The sequence below is a fragment of the Amia ocellicauda genome, chromosome 14 (assembly GCF_036373705.1).
Source record: "Amia ocellicauda isolate fAmiCal2 chromosome 14, fAmiCal2.hap1, whole genome shotgun sequence".
NCBI classification, from domain to species: Eukaryota; Metazoa; Chordata; class Actinopteri; order Amiiformes; family Amiidae; genus Amia; species Amia ocellicauda.
Window position 1 is genome coordinate 27,942,074 of NC_089863.1, and position 21,089 is coordinate 27,963,162.

At 43.5% G+C, this 21,089-nt stretch overlaps 1 protein-coding gene across 1 annotated transcript; it reads right to left on the reverse strand.

Annotated features, from left to right (window-relative positions):
- Positions 1-504: 504 nt before the first annotated feature.
- On the reverse strand, positions 505-2,621 carry LOC136767588 (zinc finger protein 436-like). Its single transcript, XM_066721470.1, has one exon. The coding sequence runs from the start codon at positions 2,385-2,387 to the stop codon at positions 1,341-1,343; it is 1,047 nt and encodes a 348-aa protein (XP_066577567.1). The 5' UTR covers positions 2,388-2,621; the 3' UTR covers positions 505-1,340.
- Between the last annotated feature and the right edge of the window lie 18,468 nt (positions 2,622-21,089).

The following is a 21,089-nucleotide window of genomic DNA, read 5'->3' on the forward strand; positions in this document are numbered from 1 at the left end:
GGACTTAAAAAAAAAAAAAAGTCTGACAGGGTAATAAACTGCACTTCCCAGAGGGCTTAGCACCGACAGAACTGAATAGGAAGGGGAGTTAGAAGATGGGGAACTTTAGTTGGATAGGTTCTCCAGATTAACAAGTTAACAAGTTTTTATTATTTTAATATACGTTGAGTTAAATGTAAATGCTTAGTAAGGCAAGAATTGTAAACCTAATATTGATTTAAAATTAAATGTCAATCACGTGTCTGTTTTGGAGCTGATTTCACAGAGAAAAGTTGCTATGTTTTCTAGTCACATTAAAACAAGATTGATTCCTGGTTGTGGTTTTAAAAGCATGCGTTTGTTCTTCACATATTTGATGCTGCTTTGCCATCCTCACAAACAAGCAATAACCTTGACATACAAGAGCTTATTCACACACCCAACAGAAAGAACTGTGGCAGAGTGTAGGAACATGTTTATTTTAGATTTTAGGAAAGTGATTAATGCCATAGATGTGAAATCTACAAAACATGGTAACAATTCATATTAGAATACAAACATGAATCAACTATAAACACAATGACAGTTATCAGTCACATTAACAGAACTGTACAAAACTGAAACTAACAGCAAATAATTATTTAACAAAACACCAGCACACAGTAAACTGTCAACTAAGTCATCCTGAGTAAGGATTGTACTAATAATAATAAAGTATGAAGAACTGCACCAGTATTTCACTGGAGTAGTGTAGTTAATGTGTGGTACAGATTAGTGACGTTCACTGCTGGAGAATGGAGTCAGACAGAACTGAGTGAATTTCCCAGACAAACACTGATGTCTAACTGCTGTGCCGGACAAAGATCTGCTCTGATCAGCTGCTTCAGACTCCTGTCACTCAGCAAACTGAATGGGCAGCTGATCATTATTTCTGATGTGCTCACAGGACAAAATGAAACCATTTCTTCTAATCTGCACCAGAAAAACTGTGACAAACATATGACCAAAAGCATTTCACTTTTCATTGTCTAACATTCTTACAATAACAGGTGTGTCAAAATCAGCAGCTGTCTTCTGGTAGTGCTCAAAATTACTTATAATGAGAGCTAAGGAAAATTAGTACGGACTACTGTGGGAGTGACTACTTTGGGTTTTGTTTTGATGTGGAGATCCATAAATAGTAGTCATCCATAAATGACCTTAAGGAAAAAAAGTAGGTGCTGGCAAACTGCTATAATACACAGAGAACTGATGCATAGAACTATTAACATAAATGTTTTGTAGCCTAATTTGAATTTAAAAATCCAATCCAGTATAGACTCTCTAGTACAAATACACTGTTGAGATATAAGGCTGCTTGCCTAACTGAAACTCTCCCCAGTCTGGGAGCAGCCGTACGGTTTATCCTCTGTGTGACTGAGGTAGTGACGTTTAAGGTTTCCTGCCCGAGTGAAACTCTTCCCACAGTGGGAGCAACTGTACGGTTTCTCCCCTGTGTGAATGCGCTGGTGTAATTGAAAGCTGCTTGCATGACGGAAACTCTTCCCACACTGGAAGCAGTAGTACGGTTTCTCCCCCGTGTGAATGTGCTTGTGTGTTTGAAGGCTGTATAAATGACGGAAGTCCTTCCCACACTGAGAGCAGCTGTACTGTTTCTCCCCTGTGTGAATGTGCTGGTGAGTTTTAAGGTATGCTGCCCGAATGAAGCTCTTCCCACACTCGGGGCAGCTGTACGGTTTCTCCCCTGTGTGAGTGTGCTGGTGGGTTTTCAGGTGTGCTGCCCGAGTGAAGCTCTTCCCACACTGGGGGCAGCTGTACGGTTTTTCCCCCATGTGAATGCGTTGGTGAGTTTTAAGGTGTGTTGACCGAGTGAAGCACTTCCCACACTGGGGGCAGTTGTACGGTTTCTCCCCTGTGTGAATGTACTGGTGGTTTTTAAGGTGTACTGCCCGAGTGAAGCTCTTCTCACACTGGGGGCAGCTGTACGGTTTCTCCCCCGTGTGAACGCGCTGGTGAATTTTTAGGTGTGTTGACCGAGCAAAGCACTTCCTACACAGGATGCAGCAGTGCACGCTTTTCCTTGCAAAACTGCATTGGTGTTTTTTTAAGCTTGCAAAGTTACTATACGTTTTCTCACACTGGGGGCAGTGATGGCAGCCCTGATGTTTCCTAGTTGTGTTTGAGGAGGGAGAGTCAGAGCTGGAGGGTCTAGGACACAGCTGTCTGCCCTGTGATGGGCTCTCACCCCTCACTGCACTGTCACAGCCTCCACTGAGCCCAGTCCTCAAGGCACCAGAGTCAGTGTCACATCGTCCATCTACCGGAAGCTGCGGCTCCAGTTTACAGAGGCCTCCAGTAATAGTCTCTATTCTAAGATCACAGGGTTCCTCTTTCACAGCCGTATGCATTTCCCACTCCAGCTCACTGTCCTCTGTCTTAATGTGGACAGACGCCACACTGGGCTCACACTGTGTACTGGTAGAGTCCGGCTCAGCACCTGCTGCACTGTGTCCACACTCAGATCCCTGTGTCCCGAGTGCCTGTGTTAAATCCACAGTCTGTGGCTCTGTAATGGGGCTGAATTCCACTCCACTGAGCTCCTCCTCACTCTTTCCCAGAGTCTTGGAGAGAGCTGGCCTCTACATCTCCTAGAGGAGGACACGACGGGAGAATAGATCAGAATAGCATCCAGGCAGTGTGTATAATGTATCCATACTAAAAACAACCTAGTTACAAAATTAACACCACAAGCAAACAGTCCCATGTGTAAAAGCGATGCGGGCCATTCGTAGTACAAATGTGCAGCAACAACAGGGCTGTGATGTGAATGCACTCATAACTCTTTCAAACATCTACAGACATGAGAGTGACAGAAACCAAAGATACATAAATAGGGTGTATGCAAATTCAAATTCAGCAAATGTTCTGTTAGACATAGATTCGAATTTAAGACCTACATTTTGATTCCATTAAAAGTTCAACATTCCATCTAAGACTAAACCAAATCATACATCATTAACATCATATACAACAATGACAAAATATAATCAGTCTATATAAGCAGACATACACACTCATAAGTGCAACTGATCAATTGTATGAACAAGACATACCCCAAGCTGCATAGTTTAGCAAGGCCATACAACACTTGCAAACTGTAGATTGTTTGAATGCATTCAGTAATTTTAAAGCAAGTCACCTTCCCTCCATGGTTTGGTAAATAAAGTTCTAATTCTTTGTTTAACCGGGACCAGCGAAATAGACTTTTACGTAACTTACTTTATTTGTTTAAAAAGGTGTTACACCGACTTATGGTATCACACTTATGAATCAAGCTTTTAAGTTATAATTTTTTTTTTATTAAAATGTGAAATATATATGGATAGTTCACAAGATTCACAAGAAACCAAAAATACCAGACGTACAAGCATGTTAATGAGCTCGTGAGTGAGACGGTTTCATCTAGGACTGCAAATAAATACAGATGTGCACAATTCAGAATAGCAACTGGATGGTGAAATGCAAAAAATCATTTTTGCAAAAACAGCAAGGATGGGGTAGTTGGAGGAATTGAGTTGAATTGAGGTTAATGAACAAAAACTGTACAGATAGGTTAGATATGTTGAGAGTGATTTATAGGAGTGTAAATATATAGTCTTCAGAATGGTTTAATTTACCGTGGTGTTTTTTATTTACAGGAAGTTTTCATTAAACTGTGAAGGGAAAGGCAGCGTTCACGACATGCATACTTTGCGCAGAATCTGCACAGACTCTGCAACAAACCTGTCCAAGTGAGCTGCCTGCGTGAACTCACGTCACCACGTCACGCATCCACACACTATACAAAAGTATACACAGCGCGCAGCCGCTCCACAGGAACTGCGCTCAACAGCCACGACTGCACAGCACTGGAGCTCAGTGTGACAAAGACGTGCGAGTCAGTCAGAGACAGAGCTCCCTGCACGGGCAGCGCCACCAGGTCAGGGGGTGTGAATCGCCCTTGAGTCATGTCATGAAGGATCTTATGAATTTCATGCTAGATACTGCAAAGCACAACATAAATAATATTTTAAAAATTGACAGTTCAACAATAAAAGAATATGCATGTTTTAGTGGTTAACCTAATTGTCACGTATTATGTGCATTTGTAAGTTGCACACCTGGCAAGGAAATCCGTAATACATCAAAAATGTTTCACGTGTATTTCTTTCAAATCATACATTTAATGTAGATTCGAAACCCGTGCAAATATAATATTGTACAAAAAAAAAAACCTTAAGCGTCCCAACAATGAGCAGGAATAAAACATTCTACAAATGTAAAATGTATGAAAGTGTGGTAAAGCTATTTAATCTGATATGAACTGATTAAATGGCCCATTTTCTGATTACACTAAAGTATGAAGCTGGTGGAGCACGAAGGGAACTTCGATCGCATTAACTTCTGTGAATAGGACTGATTTCTCTCAGCACCGACTGAGAGTCTGCAGCTCCAGGGCCAAAGCTGTCCACGCTCCGTCTGCGCAGACCGTGACGTCACACGCAGACTCCCGTCTGCAATCTGGCCGGTGTAGGATACAATAGTTCCCGGACATACATACCTTCCCACCCCCTTTCTGGTTCCGTCTCTTACATTTCTACGCAATGCTACGTATGCGTATTTTTAAACACGCCAACTCATATGAGCAAACCTCGTTTCCCAGCGGCGACTGCGTATTGACCTCGAAACTCCGGCAATACTGTGGAGTACTGGAAGCAAACGTATAATATAGTCTGTGTTAAACTCATGTCTGCACAGCGAAACAGAAGACACGTTCGTTTCCCAGCCGGACTTTTCGTACTTTTGTGTGAAAAGTAATTTTCCGAATAACATAGCAAACAATTATGTAAATTTACAGCGGCTCACGGATGATGCATTTAATTAATAAGTAATTCATATTAAGATGAATAAAGAGAATATTCTGTCACAATACTGTAAAAACGCTGTACAATTCCATGCAGTGATATGTAGACACAGAAATTACAAAAATCGATCATATTTATTTGTACATAGCTTTTTTAAAAGGATCATGTCGTATAATACAGCATCAGATTAAAGGTTGTTTTACATTGGGCCACATTCCTATACATTCTATTAAATTAACGATAGTGATACATTTAAATCAGGAAAATAATTTGGATGATTTGAATTAAACACGTTCAAACCATTAGTTACATGTATTAAATGCAATAAGATGTTGTATGTCATTGCATGCAGTACTGTATTCAATAAAAGGGAGGCAGGGTGGGGTGCGTTATTTTTAGATGTACAATTCAATATTATGGCTACAGGCATGTGGAAAGTATGGGTAGATTCTGTAATTTATTAATATTAAAGGCCACATTGTATGCGTACATTTGCATTGACAAAACCTCAGCTCTTTTACACATTATATACACATATACACATCAAGTATAAGCTTTAATTTTAGATCTTAATTTAATTGTAACTTATTTGTATTTTTATATATTAAAAAAAACTTTAAATAAACGACCTAACATAAATCTGTATTAATTTTATAACATTCATGGTAGGAAACTGCGCTTACGTTTTAAAGTAGAATAATTAATTCGCAGCGGTATGATGGATGCTGATTATTAAATAAGTTTTTCCAGGAGTTTCGAAGTCAATACGCAGTGGCCGCTGGGAAATGAAGTTTGCTCATATGAGTTTTTGTGTTTAACAATACGCATGCCTAGCATTGTGTAGAAATCTAAAGCACGGAACCGGAAAGGGGGCTGGGAAGTTTTGTATGGCCGGGAACTATTGTATCCAACACCTGCCATACAGAAGTGTCGTGAACGCTGCAAAAGTTCAACACAGCGCGATCTGATTACATAATTACTGCGTCGTAAATTCGTGTGTTCTGTTAATCTACACTCAAAGTAATTATTTCCGCAGTACATACTTCAGTGTAACTTTAGTGCCGCAGTATTTAGTATGCGGGTTTGGACGTTGCGCTGAGCGGACAGGCGTTTCTGACGAAATGCAGAGGAGAGACGCGCCATTGCATCTTGCCATTTAATTTATAATCATATTTTATGTATATATCGCGTATCTTTAAAAAGGTAAACATTAATAAAATAAACACGTCACCAAGGGTCGCTCTGTCTCTCTCCTCTATCTCGGCTTATCAGCCTCCACCTCAGCGGCTCGTCTCCTCTCGGTGCTCCGCCCCCCGCGCTGCCATTGGGCAGTGGTCTCTGCTCACGTCTCTCGCGAGAACCTGTCAGATAGCTCTGATACATGGACGCAGACCGGTAATCAATCTACTGCATCATTTATCTAACAATATGTGAAGCCATTTTGTAAGCATAGTTGTAGTGGAGGATAGTTGTATAAATGGAGTATTAAAAAACTGAATTTAGAACATACTACAATTACTTGTGAAAAATGGCTTCCACGCATGCTCAGTGCAATGTTTACGTAAGTGCGGAATGACGGAAGTCAAGCGGACGTAAATCGTGGAATGACTGAGCAGTCAGTGCACTTCACACACGTTAACACAGAGAGTAACAATGAAAAGATTATCAAAACTGTCAGATGCACAGGGGCGATAATAAGAGAGGAGCAGGAAAAAAACACAAAACAATGGGATGTCATCATAATCGTTTAGGACAGATTAGTCAATCCAGGATTGACAACATCTATGCGATCAGCGGCCAGCAGCCCTGTCTCCAGCGCAGATCAATCATCATAAAGCCAGGCAGTAAAGGGGATCTTTTATTCTGTTAACTTTGTCATAGTTTGCGCTTCCTTTAAAAATATCGGTCCACTTCCACCTTCCTCTGTCACAAATAAGTTGTACTATAAAAACGTAAATGTACGTTTACTATTATGTTTTTATCTAAATACTGACGTAGTTTCATGATGATTAAATTATTAGAAAGTAGTTATTTTAATTAATTCCACTGTCTGTCAAAGGGGTTACTCATAATATTATTCTTTTTAAGATGCTTTAACCTGGTTTTATGGAAAGTTTAATTGAATTACCTTTAATTTTAATGGAGATATTAACTTTTTAAAAGTGTTTTGTATCACAGTTTTTGTTCAACTTCAATTGTAAATCAATGGAAGAAAATAGTATAATTATCTGTTTATTGTCGATAACTTCCTTAATTGTGTACTGCATTTATGAACGTGTGTTCACGTTTCTAACGGTATTGACCAATTGAGTGATTATTTCATTAACTGGTTTTGAGTCTTTGCATGTCAAGCGCTCTGCTTTTAAACGGAAGGGTCTTATTTAAAGGTGATGATGAAATATGAATAATAAATCATTTGAAAATCAATGTTAGTACAATCTTTCACAAAGTGATTTCCAATGCATTCTTTTGATAATCTATATTTAAAATAATGCCTTCTGTACACACACATGCTACACACAGCTAGCTAATAATTTCGCCATAGTTTTTATCATCAGTGCTAATGTGTGCTTGCCAATTGTTTTTGTTAGTAAATAAATAATTTTGTATTAGTATTGCTATTATGTATTGTTCTTCGTAGTAATATACGAAGCACAAAAGCAACATTTACTAGCAATAAACAAAGCAAATTGCTGTAAATATAAGAAATTAATGTAATATTCTAATATTTTTGTCGAGGGGGGCACCATCCCCAAGTCTCGCCTAGGGCGGAAAAAGTGCCAGAGTCGGCCCTGCAGTACAGTTCAGTGTGTAATAAAATAAAAAGTGCAGTAGAGTAAAGTATTGTATTGTATTGTGCTGTGCTACAGGATTCAGCTTCAGAAACAGGCAATATGAAACACAGACAGGCAGGCAATTAGCGTAAAAAAGGGGGACTTTGACAGGTCCAGGATGGTATAGCTGTTATATCAGCACACCTACAGTCTTATGAGGAGGGGGATTTGTTTTTCGTTTATTCTTGGTCTGGGGAATCCTTGAAACAAGGATATTAAAGCAGTCTGAATGGGTCCAGTAAGAGAGAGTGCTGTTGAGTGCTGGTGCCCCAACATTAGTCCTGCTTTAGGATTTATTATACATTTTTATTTAATCTTAATTTTATAGATTTTCTGGGTTTGGTTTGATTTGTTTTCGCTACAACCAACCAATAAATTACATTTTTTATATGGACAGTTTGCCGACTTCATAAGATCTGTTCCTACCTTCAAAACACCTTGCCTCATGGCCGACCACATATGGTGTGAGTGGTGGGATAAGCCAGCGCTGCATGGAACAGAAGTTTCAGAAGATAACCATGGAAATCGTTCCTAATAATAATAATAATAATAATAATAATAATAATAATAATAATAATAATAATGCCATTCCTTTTACAGAGTCCTCATTATGGCGATGAGATGGTAATTTTACACTGTAAAAATTGAAGGTTCTTAAGCAGTTCTATTTAGAACCTTTGGGTTCTTTGTGAGTTTATTTTCATTATGGTTTAAGAACCGCGAGGTCCGTCGTCAACACAAAGGATCATTTAGTAGGTTCATCATGATCGCGGTTGATTCAATATACATTTAAGGTTCTTTAAGGATCATTGTTTGCAAGGAACCTTAAGCGTTCCTCCACAGTATCAACCCTGGAACCCTAAAAGGTTATTATAATCTTTACTTCTTATAGTGTAGCAGGTAGAGGCTCAAGAACATTTAAGATGGATTTGTTCATGTACAATAATCAAAGAGATCTGGATTTGGCTAACTTCTTGTAGTTGGATTGCTCTGTCTTAGTTTCTATTTCACTCTGCCTCGCTCTTTCCCAGTCTCCCCAGTTCATGGTGCTATGCCAGTGAGAGTGGGGGACTCTGTCATGCTGCGTTGTAATGGGGGTTCCTGTAGACGGCAAATAAAACAGTGTGAGAGTGTCAAAATGGATCCGTGTTTCCAGGCCGAGGCTTCGAGGGCAGAGCTGAGCTCCTCATAGAGAAGATCATGCATTGGGACTTCACAACATCGCCTTCTCGGATACAGCTATGAGACATGTCACGGGTGGTAGTCCACTACAAAATTAAACTAATTCGACCACGCCACCCCCAGGTTTAGCGAGGCGGGGGGACCTCGACCACCAATCCGCACAGGCAGACACGTAATTATAGCACAGTATCCGAAGGAAGCAGATACGTTATACACTTTATTTGTACAACAATAGAAGTACAAGCTCAACCAAGGTAGAAACTAGAATAGCCGGCACAGTAAATTACTAAAAATACAGGTATAAACTAAGTAAAATGCCTTTAATAACCAGGGCTAAAAAACTATCCTAAAAATATTTAACGATCTGTGCCTATACCAGAGGGAAAACTAGTCCAAACTCTCCAGGGTCCGACTCCAAACGCAGTCCTCAGGTGCCGCAGGCCGTCTGTAATGTCCCCCGTCTTTACAGTCTCAATCCATTCACTCCGGACTCTGCGGTCTCGTCTCTATTCTCTTCAATGGTGACGCAGAAACCGGATCAACGGATGGAAAGGCATCCAGTCGCGAAATCGCACTACCCTACATCTTGACAGCACTTAGCTTTCACCGTCCAGGATGTAGGGAGTCTCTTACTTTACTTGTGTAAATTGTAAATTGGAATTTGTAAAATGTATTATCTTGAATTGCCATGTTTTATCTAGTTTAATTTGTATTAATTGATGCCTTGTACTGCTGTATTTTTGCACTTTGTTTGTTTGGCGTCTGCCAAGAAATAAAAAAATAATAATAATCATACTGGGCAAAAGAGGAGATATAGTAGCTAGTCTTTCTTCTCTGTAATATCTTCAGACAACTTAGATTTCCTCAGCGGGCACAGGGAGGGTTTTTCTATCACACTTCTGCAGTAGTGACTCTCGCATCACGGTCTGTGGCTATATTGCAAGGCAACACAAACCCGGCTCCCAGCGGCTCCCAGCGGCTCCCAGCGGCTCCCAGCGGCTCCCAGCGGCTCCCAGCGGCTCCCAGCGGCTCCCAGCGGCTCTCCCCGCCCTCTCGTCTACGTCTCAATGGTAATGAGGCTCTGCTTCTCTGAGCCACACGCCCCATTTAAAACGCTCAAGGGAAACCAATTAGCACCAGGGAGCAGCTGGACACAAGTGATTTGGTAGCCCAGCGCAGGTGACATGCCTCATTGTCCGCGTGAATGTCCTTCGGCTTAGAAGCTCATAATAATCAAAAGAACGTGCTCAAAACAACCATATTACATAAATGAAATATGAAGAAAATACAGCAAACAAAGAAAACCATAATAAGACAAACCAACATAAAAATATAGTGACAAATTAAAACAATTCGTGATAATTTAAACTCATAATAATATATATAAGTGAGCCTCTGTCACGTCTGTGACACACATCCTAATCCAAGACAATATGATTATGATTGGAAAAATCCATTTCATTATCTCAGGGAACAAACTGCTGTTCTGAGCCTTCTGTACTCTGTTCTCATCTAGCTGTGAATTTAGTCTCTGTCTATTCTCTCTAACTAAAGGAAGGAACTTATGAAGCCAGTTCTTTATTTGAAGCTCCTACAGGTATCCCTACAGGTATCCCCTCCATATGGAACTGCTAAAGATTACAGATAGTGCAGGGTTGCCAACCGCCCAGTATTAACCAGGACGTGCCCTATTTAATATAAAGTTGTCTGCCCCGTACGGGACGCCTTCTGTCCAGTATGAAACATTGTAATCAATCCATTTTTATTTAGTATAGTGCTCCACTCAGGGAAGCCATGAATCTCACACCGTCAGTGTGAGAGAAAAACAGACTCAACTTTGGAAGTTTATTTAATGTTTACCTAATTTGTTAATATGCAATGCACACATCATTATCACCTTCAGAAAAAGAATAGTATGTAGCTTCTGTGTGTGCATGCATAGCCGGACCATTTTGTAGTAATTGAAAAAATATGTATGGTTTTCTCATAACGAGTATTTGGCTGATATGTGCGGAGCCAGACCCGTTACTAAGATCAGTGGGCAGCCCGGCTTTCTGATTGGCTGAGGAGGAGGCTGCGCTCATGATTATGTACATTCTCGTTCAACTTCAAATGCGCCCGAGACCCGCTTTCATTCATTAGAGACGGATCGGAAGAAATGGAAAGGTGGTAACGAAAAAGAGCGAGAGAGATTAAAAAAAGCTGCTAAATGCGCCAAATGAACGAAGTTGTTTTGAAGAAGATCTTGTTGCTGCAGCAGACAGTAGCGCAGTGAGCAGAGAGGAGGCGGGCAGGAGAAACGGGCACCCTGGCGCATATCTGGCGTTGGTGCTGCAGGAGTGAATATTTGCTGAGATCAAAAATTAAAAAATCGAATGCAAAATGTATCGATAGCAAAACTCGCCTGCAGCCCCTGTGTTTGGTTGCGATGCTGCGATCGTTGCTTTCGCCGCCAGTTTCCTTGCTTTCGATTTGGGTTTTTTTCGTTTACGAGTTTTGGCGCTGTTTTGCCGTGAGGGCGGGATTTACAGGGAGCCGTGGATCCTGGGTCTCCATTGGTCTAGCAGGTTTGAGTGACGGTTCTTCCTGACCCAATCAGTGTAGTGATGCGGCCGCCCTTGCCCTCTCCTGTGTGCTCTGGCTTGGTGGTGGCGCCGCTGCTGCAGTGCCAGCGTTTGTGTTCATTTGCCTTGTGTGTGTATTGATATGTTATGTGTGTGTTAATTGACTTGCCAGCCTGACACCCTGGGAGACGACTTCACTGCAGACAGCAGAGGGTCCGGTCCGGGTCGGGAGGAGACTGCGGACCCCCAGGGGTTGGGGAGCGACAGGCCGGAGCCCAGACAACGCTTAGCGATGTCGGGGACAGGAGGGCGTCTCTGCCAATGGTGCCAGAGCTGCTGAGCGCCAGTCTGCCCTCCCTCCCGCCTGCCGAGGCCCAGGAGCCGAGCAACACGGAGGAGGACCTGGCTGTGATGCCCACTGAAGTATGTATGGTGTGTTGAAGTCAACTTGAATATCCCATTGGAAAACAGCAGCCAGATATTGTTATTGTTGTTATTATTGGGTTTTAGCACCTCCCCCTGAGTGTCATATAGTCCCACATGATGCACGTTGACCTCCTCAGTAGCACTCTGTCTGTCTGTCTGTAGTGTTTGTACTGAGACTCTGCCCTTTCTGCACACAGGACAGTTGTGGCGGGGAAGAGGAGAAGGACAGAGAGGAGGAGCATAGGTGGGGGGGGTGCGAAGAGCAAGAGGTTTAATTCTGCTGGCTCTCCCCCCCCCGCCAGCTCCCCCCCCGCTGCAGAGACCTCTCCCTCTCAGTTTTACACGCCCCACTCCGAGTCCGGAGCGGAGAGTTGTGGGCCTTCTCCACTCCCCCCAGTGGGCAGCCTGGTGGAGGACAGGCCCCAAAATAGTAACATCCCTCCAGCCCCACGACCGAGACTCTGGTTGAAATGATGGGCGCGAGCGCTAAGCTAGGTGAGGGAGAAGAGAGAAGTGGGGAAGAGGAGGGTTTCTTTACATGATTGTTACGGAGCGGGTAATTGCCCTTACTGCCTTTATGGCTTTAACTATTATATCTATAAATGTGAGGAGCATTGCTGAGGTGAAAAAGAGGGCCGATGTTTTAAACTCTCTGGCTGGAATGAAAGCAGATATTATCTGTTTACAGGAGTGCGGCATCCCTTCCAAAAAGAATATAAAGATCTCCGGGACACTTGGACCCTAGGTGAATCCTTCTGGTCAGGGTCCAATGTGTCCCAAGCGGACGGGATTGCCATACTCCTGAAGAACCCATTTATAGAGGTTAAGAAATTTAGGGTGATAGATACAGGCAGGTTGGCCAGCCTCGACCTTAAATACAAGGGGGCTGTATTGAGGCTGGTCAATGTCTATGCCCCCACCAGCCAGAGAGAGAGAGTCCTCTTTCTCCCTCAGCTACGCCCGCTCCTGATCGGCACCTTACCAGTTATCATTTCAGGTGATTTCAACTGTGCTCTGAGGGATGTAGACCGGAGTAAGCCCCGCAACGATAGATCCAGCAGGGACCTGGCTGCGTTCGTGGAGGACTTTGAACTCTGCGACACAGGTCGGGACCTGGTCTCCTTATTCACCTGGGTGAGTTCTTCTGGCTCCTCCTTCTCCAGGATAGATCTCGTCCTCCTCAGTAAGCCACTGGAGAGGACCACCATGTCTTCAGAGACGGTCTTCTTTTCAGACCACAGGCTCCTGATGACAGAGGTGCTCATTCCGAGCACACGGGAGTCGGGTCCTGGGGTATGGAAGCTCAACACCTCTCTGCTCGATGACCCTCGTGTTATTAAGACCTTTAGCAGACGCCTCGAGGAGTGGAGGACCCTGAAGGACCTTTTTGATTCTCCCATAGAGTGGTGGGAGATGGTGAAGAAAAGAACCAAGGGCTACTTCATTCAGCTGGGGAAACAGAAAGCTCGTGAGAGGCGGGCGAGATATTCCCATCTAAACGCCCGCCTCCAGCGCCTGAGTCTTTTACAGCTCAGAGGCTTCGACCTAGCTGAGGAGGTGGCCCGGGTCAAACTGAGTCTCTCCGCCCTCTATCGGGAGCAGCAAGAAAAGATCAAGGTCCTTTCCAGGGTCCGCATCATGGAGGACGACGAGAAGTGCAGCCACTTCTTCTTCAAGAAAACGAAGGAGAGGCGGCCTGCAATGTCCTCCATGATCGACTCCTCGGGGCAAGAGGTGGAGGGCAGAGAGGCTGTTGAGACATTGGTGCGGGACTTCTACAGGGAGTTGTACGATCAGAAGGTGGTGGATCAAAATCTGATCCATCACTTTCTGTCCCTGTTGGAGTCCCGCAACGAGGGGGACGAGGAGGCGGAGGAGGATCCAGAGATCACCACCACTGAACTCTCCCAGGTGATAAAGAGTCTTAACTCTGGAAGGACACCGGGTCCCGATGGGATCCCTACTGAATTCTATAAGATCTTTTGGGAGGTGCTTAAGGAAGATCTGGCTCAGGTCTTGGGGTCGATGTACAGAGAGGGTAGACTGGCCCCTTCTATGAAGAGGAGTATCCTCTCTCTTCTTCATAAGAAGGGAGATCCAAAGGATCTGAGGAACTGTCAGCCTCCTGTGCACCGACTACAAGATACTGGCCAAAGCATTGACGCTCCGTCTGCAGCGGCCACTCCCTCAAGTCGTGGGTCCCGACCAGGTCTGCGGTGCCCGGGGGAGATCGGCGGCCGACAACGCCATGCTGCTCAGGGATGTCGTGGCCTACTCGAACGAGAGAGGGCTTCCCCTGGTCCTAATCAGCCTGGACCAGGAGAAAGCCTTCGACAGAGTGGGCCACGAATACCTGCAGCTCGTTATGGAGAGGATGGGTCTTGCTCTTGGCCTGAGGAAGTGGGTTAAGATCATCTACAGTGGCCTAAGCAGCAGGGTCCTTGTGAACCGCCACCTGACCGAACCATTTCCGGTCAGGTCGGGGGTCCGACAGGGTTGTCCCCTGTCGGCCCTGCTGTACGTCTTCTGCCTGGAGCCGTTCATGCAGGAGATCCGCCGGGACATCTGGGTGACAGGTTTCCATCTCCCGGGTTCCGGCAGAGAGCAACTGAAAGCCCTGGCCTATATGGACGACATGGCCGTGGTCTGCACGGACGCGCCGTCCGCGGCCAGGGTTGAGGAACTGCTGGACGGCTTCTGCAGGGCGACGGGGGCTGGGGAGCAAAATGCAGAGGCTGAAAAGAGTGCAAATGGTGAAGGGTACCCTGGATGGAGGCAGGGGGGTCCCGGACGTTGTGTGGCTGATAAAGGCGCAGGGGCTGCCTACGTGGTCAAGAACATCCAGGCTGCTGGCAAGAAAGTGAGTTTTATGAACCGCTTTTATTTTGCCAGCAGCCTGAGACCATTTGGCCTCTGCGCCATGGATAACACCAGGCCGCACTCGTGGGATCCCCAGCCATTCTACAGGGCGCTCCGAGCCTTTGTGCTCGAAGTAGGCCTCCATAAAGTCGTGCTGGACTCCTGGGATTATAAGACCATCTGTAGCCAGATGAGACCTACCCAGGAGACCAGCCGGATAGAAGATTTCCCTCCCGAAACCTGCCGGTTTATCTGGGCTAACGCTATGCACGTTTGCCTCACAAATATGCAGAAAGATGTCTCCTGGATGGCTGTGAGTCGGTGCCTAGCCCCTTATGACATCTGCCCCTACAAGGGTTGCCTGGGGAAGGAGACGGAGGCTCACATCTTTAGGGATTGCCCCTCCGCCTACAGGGTCTGGCTCCTGTTTTCTCCGTTCCTCCACAGGTTTTCCGTTCCTGTGCGGGAGACCGCCCAGCAGATCTTATATGGTCCAGCCAGGGGATTAACATTTTCCACCCTGAGGTGCTGGTGGCGTGTCGTCTGCGCAGTGAAACAGGCCCTGTGGTAGGGACGGAACATCTGTCTATTCAATAAGCAGGAGCTGGACCCAATTGTCATCGCGCGGAGGGGCATGGTACTTATAAGGGACTATGTCAATCTGGAGGTCCATCAGAGGGGCAAGGAGGAAGCCTTTAGGAACTGGCAGATACAAGATCTGGGGGAGCTCAGGATCCCATGATGGGACCCACCTCCGGGGACGGCCATCTCCCCCTGCTGGAGCCCGAGTATAAGATCTTTTAACCCTTTTATGAATGATTGCTTTTTAAAATGACTTTTAAAAATGAATTTTAACTGTTTTTAAAGATGTAGTTGTTTTTAAAGCACTAGTTTTTTTTTTTTTTTCGTTTAGTGTTGTAATTTTTTTTGTCAAATACATTGACCGTCTGGATTTAATTTTAAATGCATCGGACCGTTTTGGTTTGTTTTTTATTTTATCATTTTAATTGTTTTTTTTATTTGTCTGGTGCATTTTCAATGTATTTGACTCTTTTTGTTGGTAGCAGTTTGCTTTAAACACGTTTGTTTTGTTTAAGCACATGTTTATTTGAGTTTATTTGTTGATATTAATCACTAAGATTTTAAATGTTTTTAAGTGATTTTAAGAATTGATTTTTAAAAACAATTTTAATCACAAGTATTAAAATTTGAATGAATGTTTTTATTTTGATATTTAAAATACTTCTACCAATAAAACAGTATTTCTGCACACAGGAGCGTCCCACACAGCCAGCAGCAGCAGCAGGCCAGGCCAGAGGGGCAGAACCTGAGCATCTCTCAGCAGGTACGGTCTGATGACATGAGTCTATATTATATTGTTTTATTGTGATATTGTTTTCATCAGGGCCGCTTGAAAATGTATCTTGCGGGTTTAGAAATGGTTGTTCCTGTCGTGTCCTGCAACACTGGAGCTTTGAACTCAATACAGAAACCAGGGTAGCAGGACAGTCAGGGCGGAGGTGCTGGAGGGGGACAGAAACAGTGATGGGGGTTTCGCTCTGCATTTCAGGGGCTGCGCAGGCTCCAGCCATGGGGGTCCAGCCATGAGGGTCCGCCTCTTCTTCTCCTGGTTTCCGGCCACCACCACGTGTGATTCCCCAGGTCCTGGAGACACTTTCTGTGTCTTTTGTCCCAGGTGAGTTTTCAGGGTCCAACTTTTTTACGTTGTTATCAAGTCATGCGATGTGTGAGTGGCATTGAAGAACTCAAGGACGCTGCTTCTTCTTGTGCTTTAGATCCTGGTAAAGGCCAGCTGCCGGGGACATCAAGGCAGAAGCGGTTTTCTGATTTACTGGCAAAATATTTGAAATGAATTAATTTGCTTGTGAATCAGAAGACGTTGAACATGACCAAAATGACAGAAGTATTATCTGTGCACATTTACGTTTGAAAGATTGTTCAGAGAAATTATAAAGTTAGGTTCTGGTGTGAACTGAGTTTACTCTGGTTTTGGCTTGAGATTTGTGTGAAGTATCTCTCTCTCTCTCTCTGTCTCTCTCTAGCTAGGAACACAACCCAGTGCCCCCCTAGCTGCAAGCCTACCGACCAGTCTGCTTGTATCCAGATCCGGAGTACACAGAGAGAGAAAGCCGGGCAACTGCAGGGCAGGGTTGGGAGGGAGTATTTAATTTCTCTGCTGGTTTTTATTCTACACTACTACTCTACCTCTGTAGTAGTTATGCCTCTACCTGGCTCACTCCTGCCTGTGACGTGTGGTTCAATAATGTCTGCGTGTGTCTGACTGTGTGGAAATATAAACATCTGAACATTAAAAATATACTTTATTAAACAATGCCGGGGGTAAATATATTGCAATATATTCTGATGTGCTGTGGTATATTTTTAAATGAGCAGTATACGTCTACTAATGTATTAAATGTTTTGCGGATATACACTCACCTAAAGGATTATTAGGAACACCATACTAATACTGTGTTTGACCCCCTTTCGCCTTCAGAACTGCTTTAATTCTACGTGGCATTGATTCAACAAGGTGCTGAAAGCATTCTTTAGAAATGTTGGCCCATATTGATAGGATAGCATCTTGCAGTTGATGGAGATTTGTGGGATGCACATCCAGGGCACGAAGCTCCCGTTCCACCACATCCCAAAGATGATCTATTGGGTTGAGATCTGGTGACTGTGGGGGCCAGTTTAGTACAGTGAACTCATTGTCATGTTCAAGAAACCAATTTGAAATGATTCGACCTTTGTGACATGGTGCATTATCCTGCTGGAAGTAGCCATCAGAGGATGGGTACATGGTGGTCATAAAGGGATGGACATGGTCAGAAACAATGCTCAGGTAGGCCGTGGCATTTAAACGATGCCCAATTGGCACTAAGGGGCCTAAAGTGTGCCAAGAAAACATCCCCCACACCATTACACCACCACCACCAGCCTGCACAGTGGTAACAAGGCATGATGGATCCATGTTCTCATTCTGTTTACGCCAAACTCTGACTCTACCATCTGAATGTCTCAACAGAAATCGAGACTCATCAGACCAGGCAACATTTTTCCAGTCTTCAACTGTCCAATTTTGGTGAGCTTGTGCAAATTGTAGCCTCTTTTTCCTATTTGTAGTGGAGATGAGTGGTACCCGGTGGGGTCTTCTGCTGTTGTAGCCCATCCGCCTCAAGGTTGTACGTGTTGTGGCTTCACAAATGCTTTGCTGCATACCTCGGTTGTAACGAGTGGTTATTTCAGTCAAAGTTGCTCTTCTATCAGCTTGAATCAGTCGGCCCATTCTCCTCTGACCTCTAGCATCAACAAGGCATTTTCGCCCACAGGACTGCCGCATACTGGATGTTTTTCCCTTTTCACACCATTCTTTGTAAACCCTAGAAATGGTTGTGCGTGAAAATCCCAGTAACTGAGCAGATTGTGAAATACTCAGACCGGCCCATCTGGCACCAACAACCATGCCACGCTCAAAATTGCTTAAATCACCTTTCTTTCCCATTCAGACATTCAGTTTGGAGTTCAGGAGATTGTCTTCACCAGGACCACACCCCTAAATGCATTGAAGTAACTGCCATGTGATTGGTTGGTTAGATAATTGCATTAATGAGAACTTGAACAGGTGTTCCTAATAATCCTTTAGGTGAGTGTACACCAAGCACTGATGAAAGCATGAGCTGAAACATTTTTTATTCACATGAGCACTTTTTGCACCTCAAGACCTGATGACTTTTGAAAAGAAATAAATGTAATTACAAAGATAATTTTTGATGACTTTGGTCTCTCTTTTACATGCGGTGTGCAGACAGGATCTCTCCTCTCACAATCACGTTTTTTTCCTCCACGCACCTGTTTGTTTGCGTTTGCATTTGTTTTGCTTCCCATTTTGTATGAAAGAGTACATCCTTAGTGCTGCAACAAGTGAGCGAGTAGATGAAAAAAAGAAAAGAAAAGACTGAGAGACTGACTTTCAAGGCGAAGTTCAGTCGCTTACCACTTTTTTTTTTTTTACCTTTTTTTACTTTCCGTTTCCCCGTGTTGCAGTTTCTAGTGCAGTGACAGGGTTGATCTCTGCATTTCCACCCCCCAATTCATCAGTCCAGCTCTTCCCAGAGGTATTCTGTAGAAGTTGTCAGGAATCTGCCCAGACCATTATTCTTTTTTTTTCAACTTGTTTCTTCTTAAACCTCATACTACACTCACAGACTTGTGTCATGGAGTTATTATTTATATTTAAACAAGACTCTTCCAATTATATTACAGTACATCCTTTTAAAATCATACTGACTACACTATAATGTTTTTAATAATAATAATACACTCCTTTATCTTTTATTTGTCTCACACTGGCGCCCTCTACTGGTTCACAGGAAGACAACCAGTTTGGAAATACTGACCCTGGAAGATACCATTATTATCACTAGCCGATGTTTTATTTTAGGGTTGTACAACATTGTAAGTCACTCTACAGATAGGAAGCACTGTTAATTAATTCCTTCAATAAGTAAGGATATAATAATGACAGTATTATTATGGGAGGGCACTTAATTTATATAAAATAAATACTCATTTATCAGATGAAAAGTAAATGTTTCAGGAGGGTCTTCTGAATCAGTTGAACCTTGTCCCTCATTCATTGCATTGTATTGTAAGCATCTGCCATTTTCTTTTATAATATAATTATTTGTATTTGTGTGCCTTTTGCTTACTCTTTTGTACTTTAATATTTTCTTCAAATAAACGCTTCACTCTTGCCTCGTGGTCTAGTTATCACTGTCTTTTACAATTCCCTCTCAGAAAGGTCTAACATCCTCTTGTCAAATTCAGGAAGAGCTCACTGGCGTAGGGCCCCACTTGGTCGTGCTGCTGTGCTGCTGGCCCTGCTCTCCCTGTGTTTGAGATGCTTGCAACATTCTCCGCCTCAGGATATATAACATATAGATTTCGATGCTTCTGTTGTGAAAACTATGCAAGTACGTTGGTTTTACTTGTTAGATTAATTTGCAACAAGATATTTATAATGAAATTTGGACTTGCGTGCTAGTGCACACGCAAGGACCCCTGTGGCGGCTGAAAGTCGATCCTGATCAAATGGCAGTGTAAATATAACACCACTGATCGTGATCACGTTCCGATGCATTTGATCCGGATCAGAAATGGCCGTGTAAATGCGCCTTTTGTCTTTATTGCATCTGGTGGCTGTGAAGGAGGAGAACGTCCTGTCTGTTGCAGTGAAGTGTTGGTTTTTGCTGCATGTAAAATGTGGTCAATGCTGGAAACCGTGGATGAGGCTACAGTATGCGGTGTGTGTTGAGATCCTGTGTTGCAGATATGTGGCTGTAGAATGGTATCATCCTATATATGCAATCTCTTCCTGAAAGGCATGTTAGTTTGAGTGGGGGAGAAGAGTGAGTGAGAGGATTCAGGGGGCAATAGAGGACACTGGTGCTGCATTCCTCTCTCCTTTGTGCTTCCTAGAACACAATATCACAGTTAGTTATATAGTGGATATGTAGAAAGGGTAATTGTACATTAAAAAAAAGATCATTGTATTGACAAAATTGCATGAATTTGACTGGAGTGTGTGTCTTCTTACTAATTCTGTATGTCTTCTGCAGAACCAATATACAGTGCATCCGGAAAGTATTCACAGCGCTCCACTTTTTCCACATTTTGTTATGTTACAGCCTTATTCCAAAATGGATTAAAATCATTATTTTCCTCAAAATTCTACAAACAATAACCCATAATGACAACGTGAAAGAAGTTTGTTTGAAATCTTTGCAAATGTATTAAAAATAAATAAACAAAAAAAGCACATGTACATAAGTATTCACAGCCTTTGCCATGACACTCAAAATTGAGCTCAGGTGCATCCTGTTTCCACTGATCATGCTTGAGATTTTTCTACAACTTGATTGGAGTCCACCTGTGGTAAATTCAGTTGATTGGACATGATTTGGAAAGGCACACACCTGTCTGTATAAGGTCCCACAGTTAACAGTGCATGTCAGAGCACAAACCAAGCCATGAAGTCCAAGGAATTGTCTGTAGACCGCCGAGACAGGATTGTATCAAGGCACAGATCTGGGGAAGGGTACAGAAATATTTCTGCAGCATTGAAGGTCCCGATGAGCACAGTGGCCTCCATCATCCGTAAATGGAAGAAGTTTGGAACCACCAGGACTCTTCCTAGAGCTGGCCGCCCGGCCAAACTGAGCGATCGGAGGGGAAGGGCCTTAGTCAGGGAGGTGACCAAGAACCCGATGGTCACTCTGACAGAGCTCCAGCGTGTCTCTGTGGAGAGAGGAGAACCT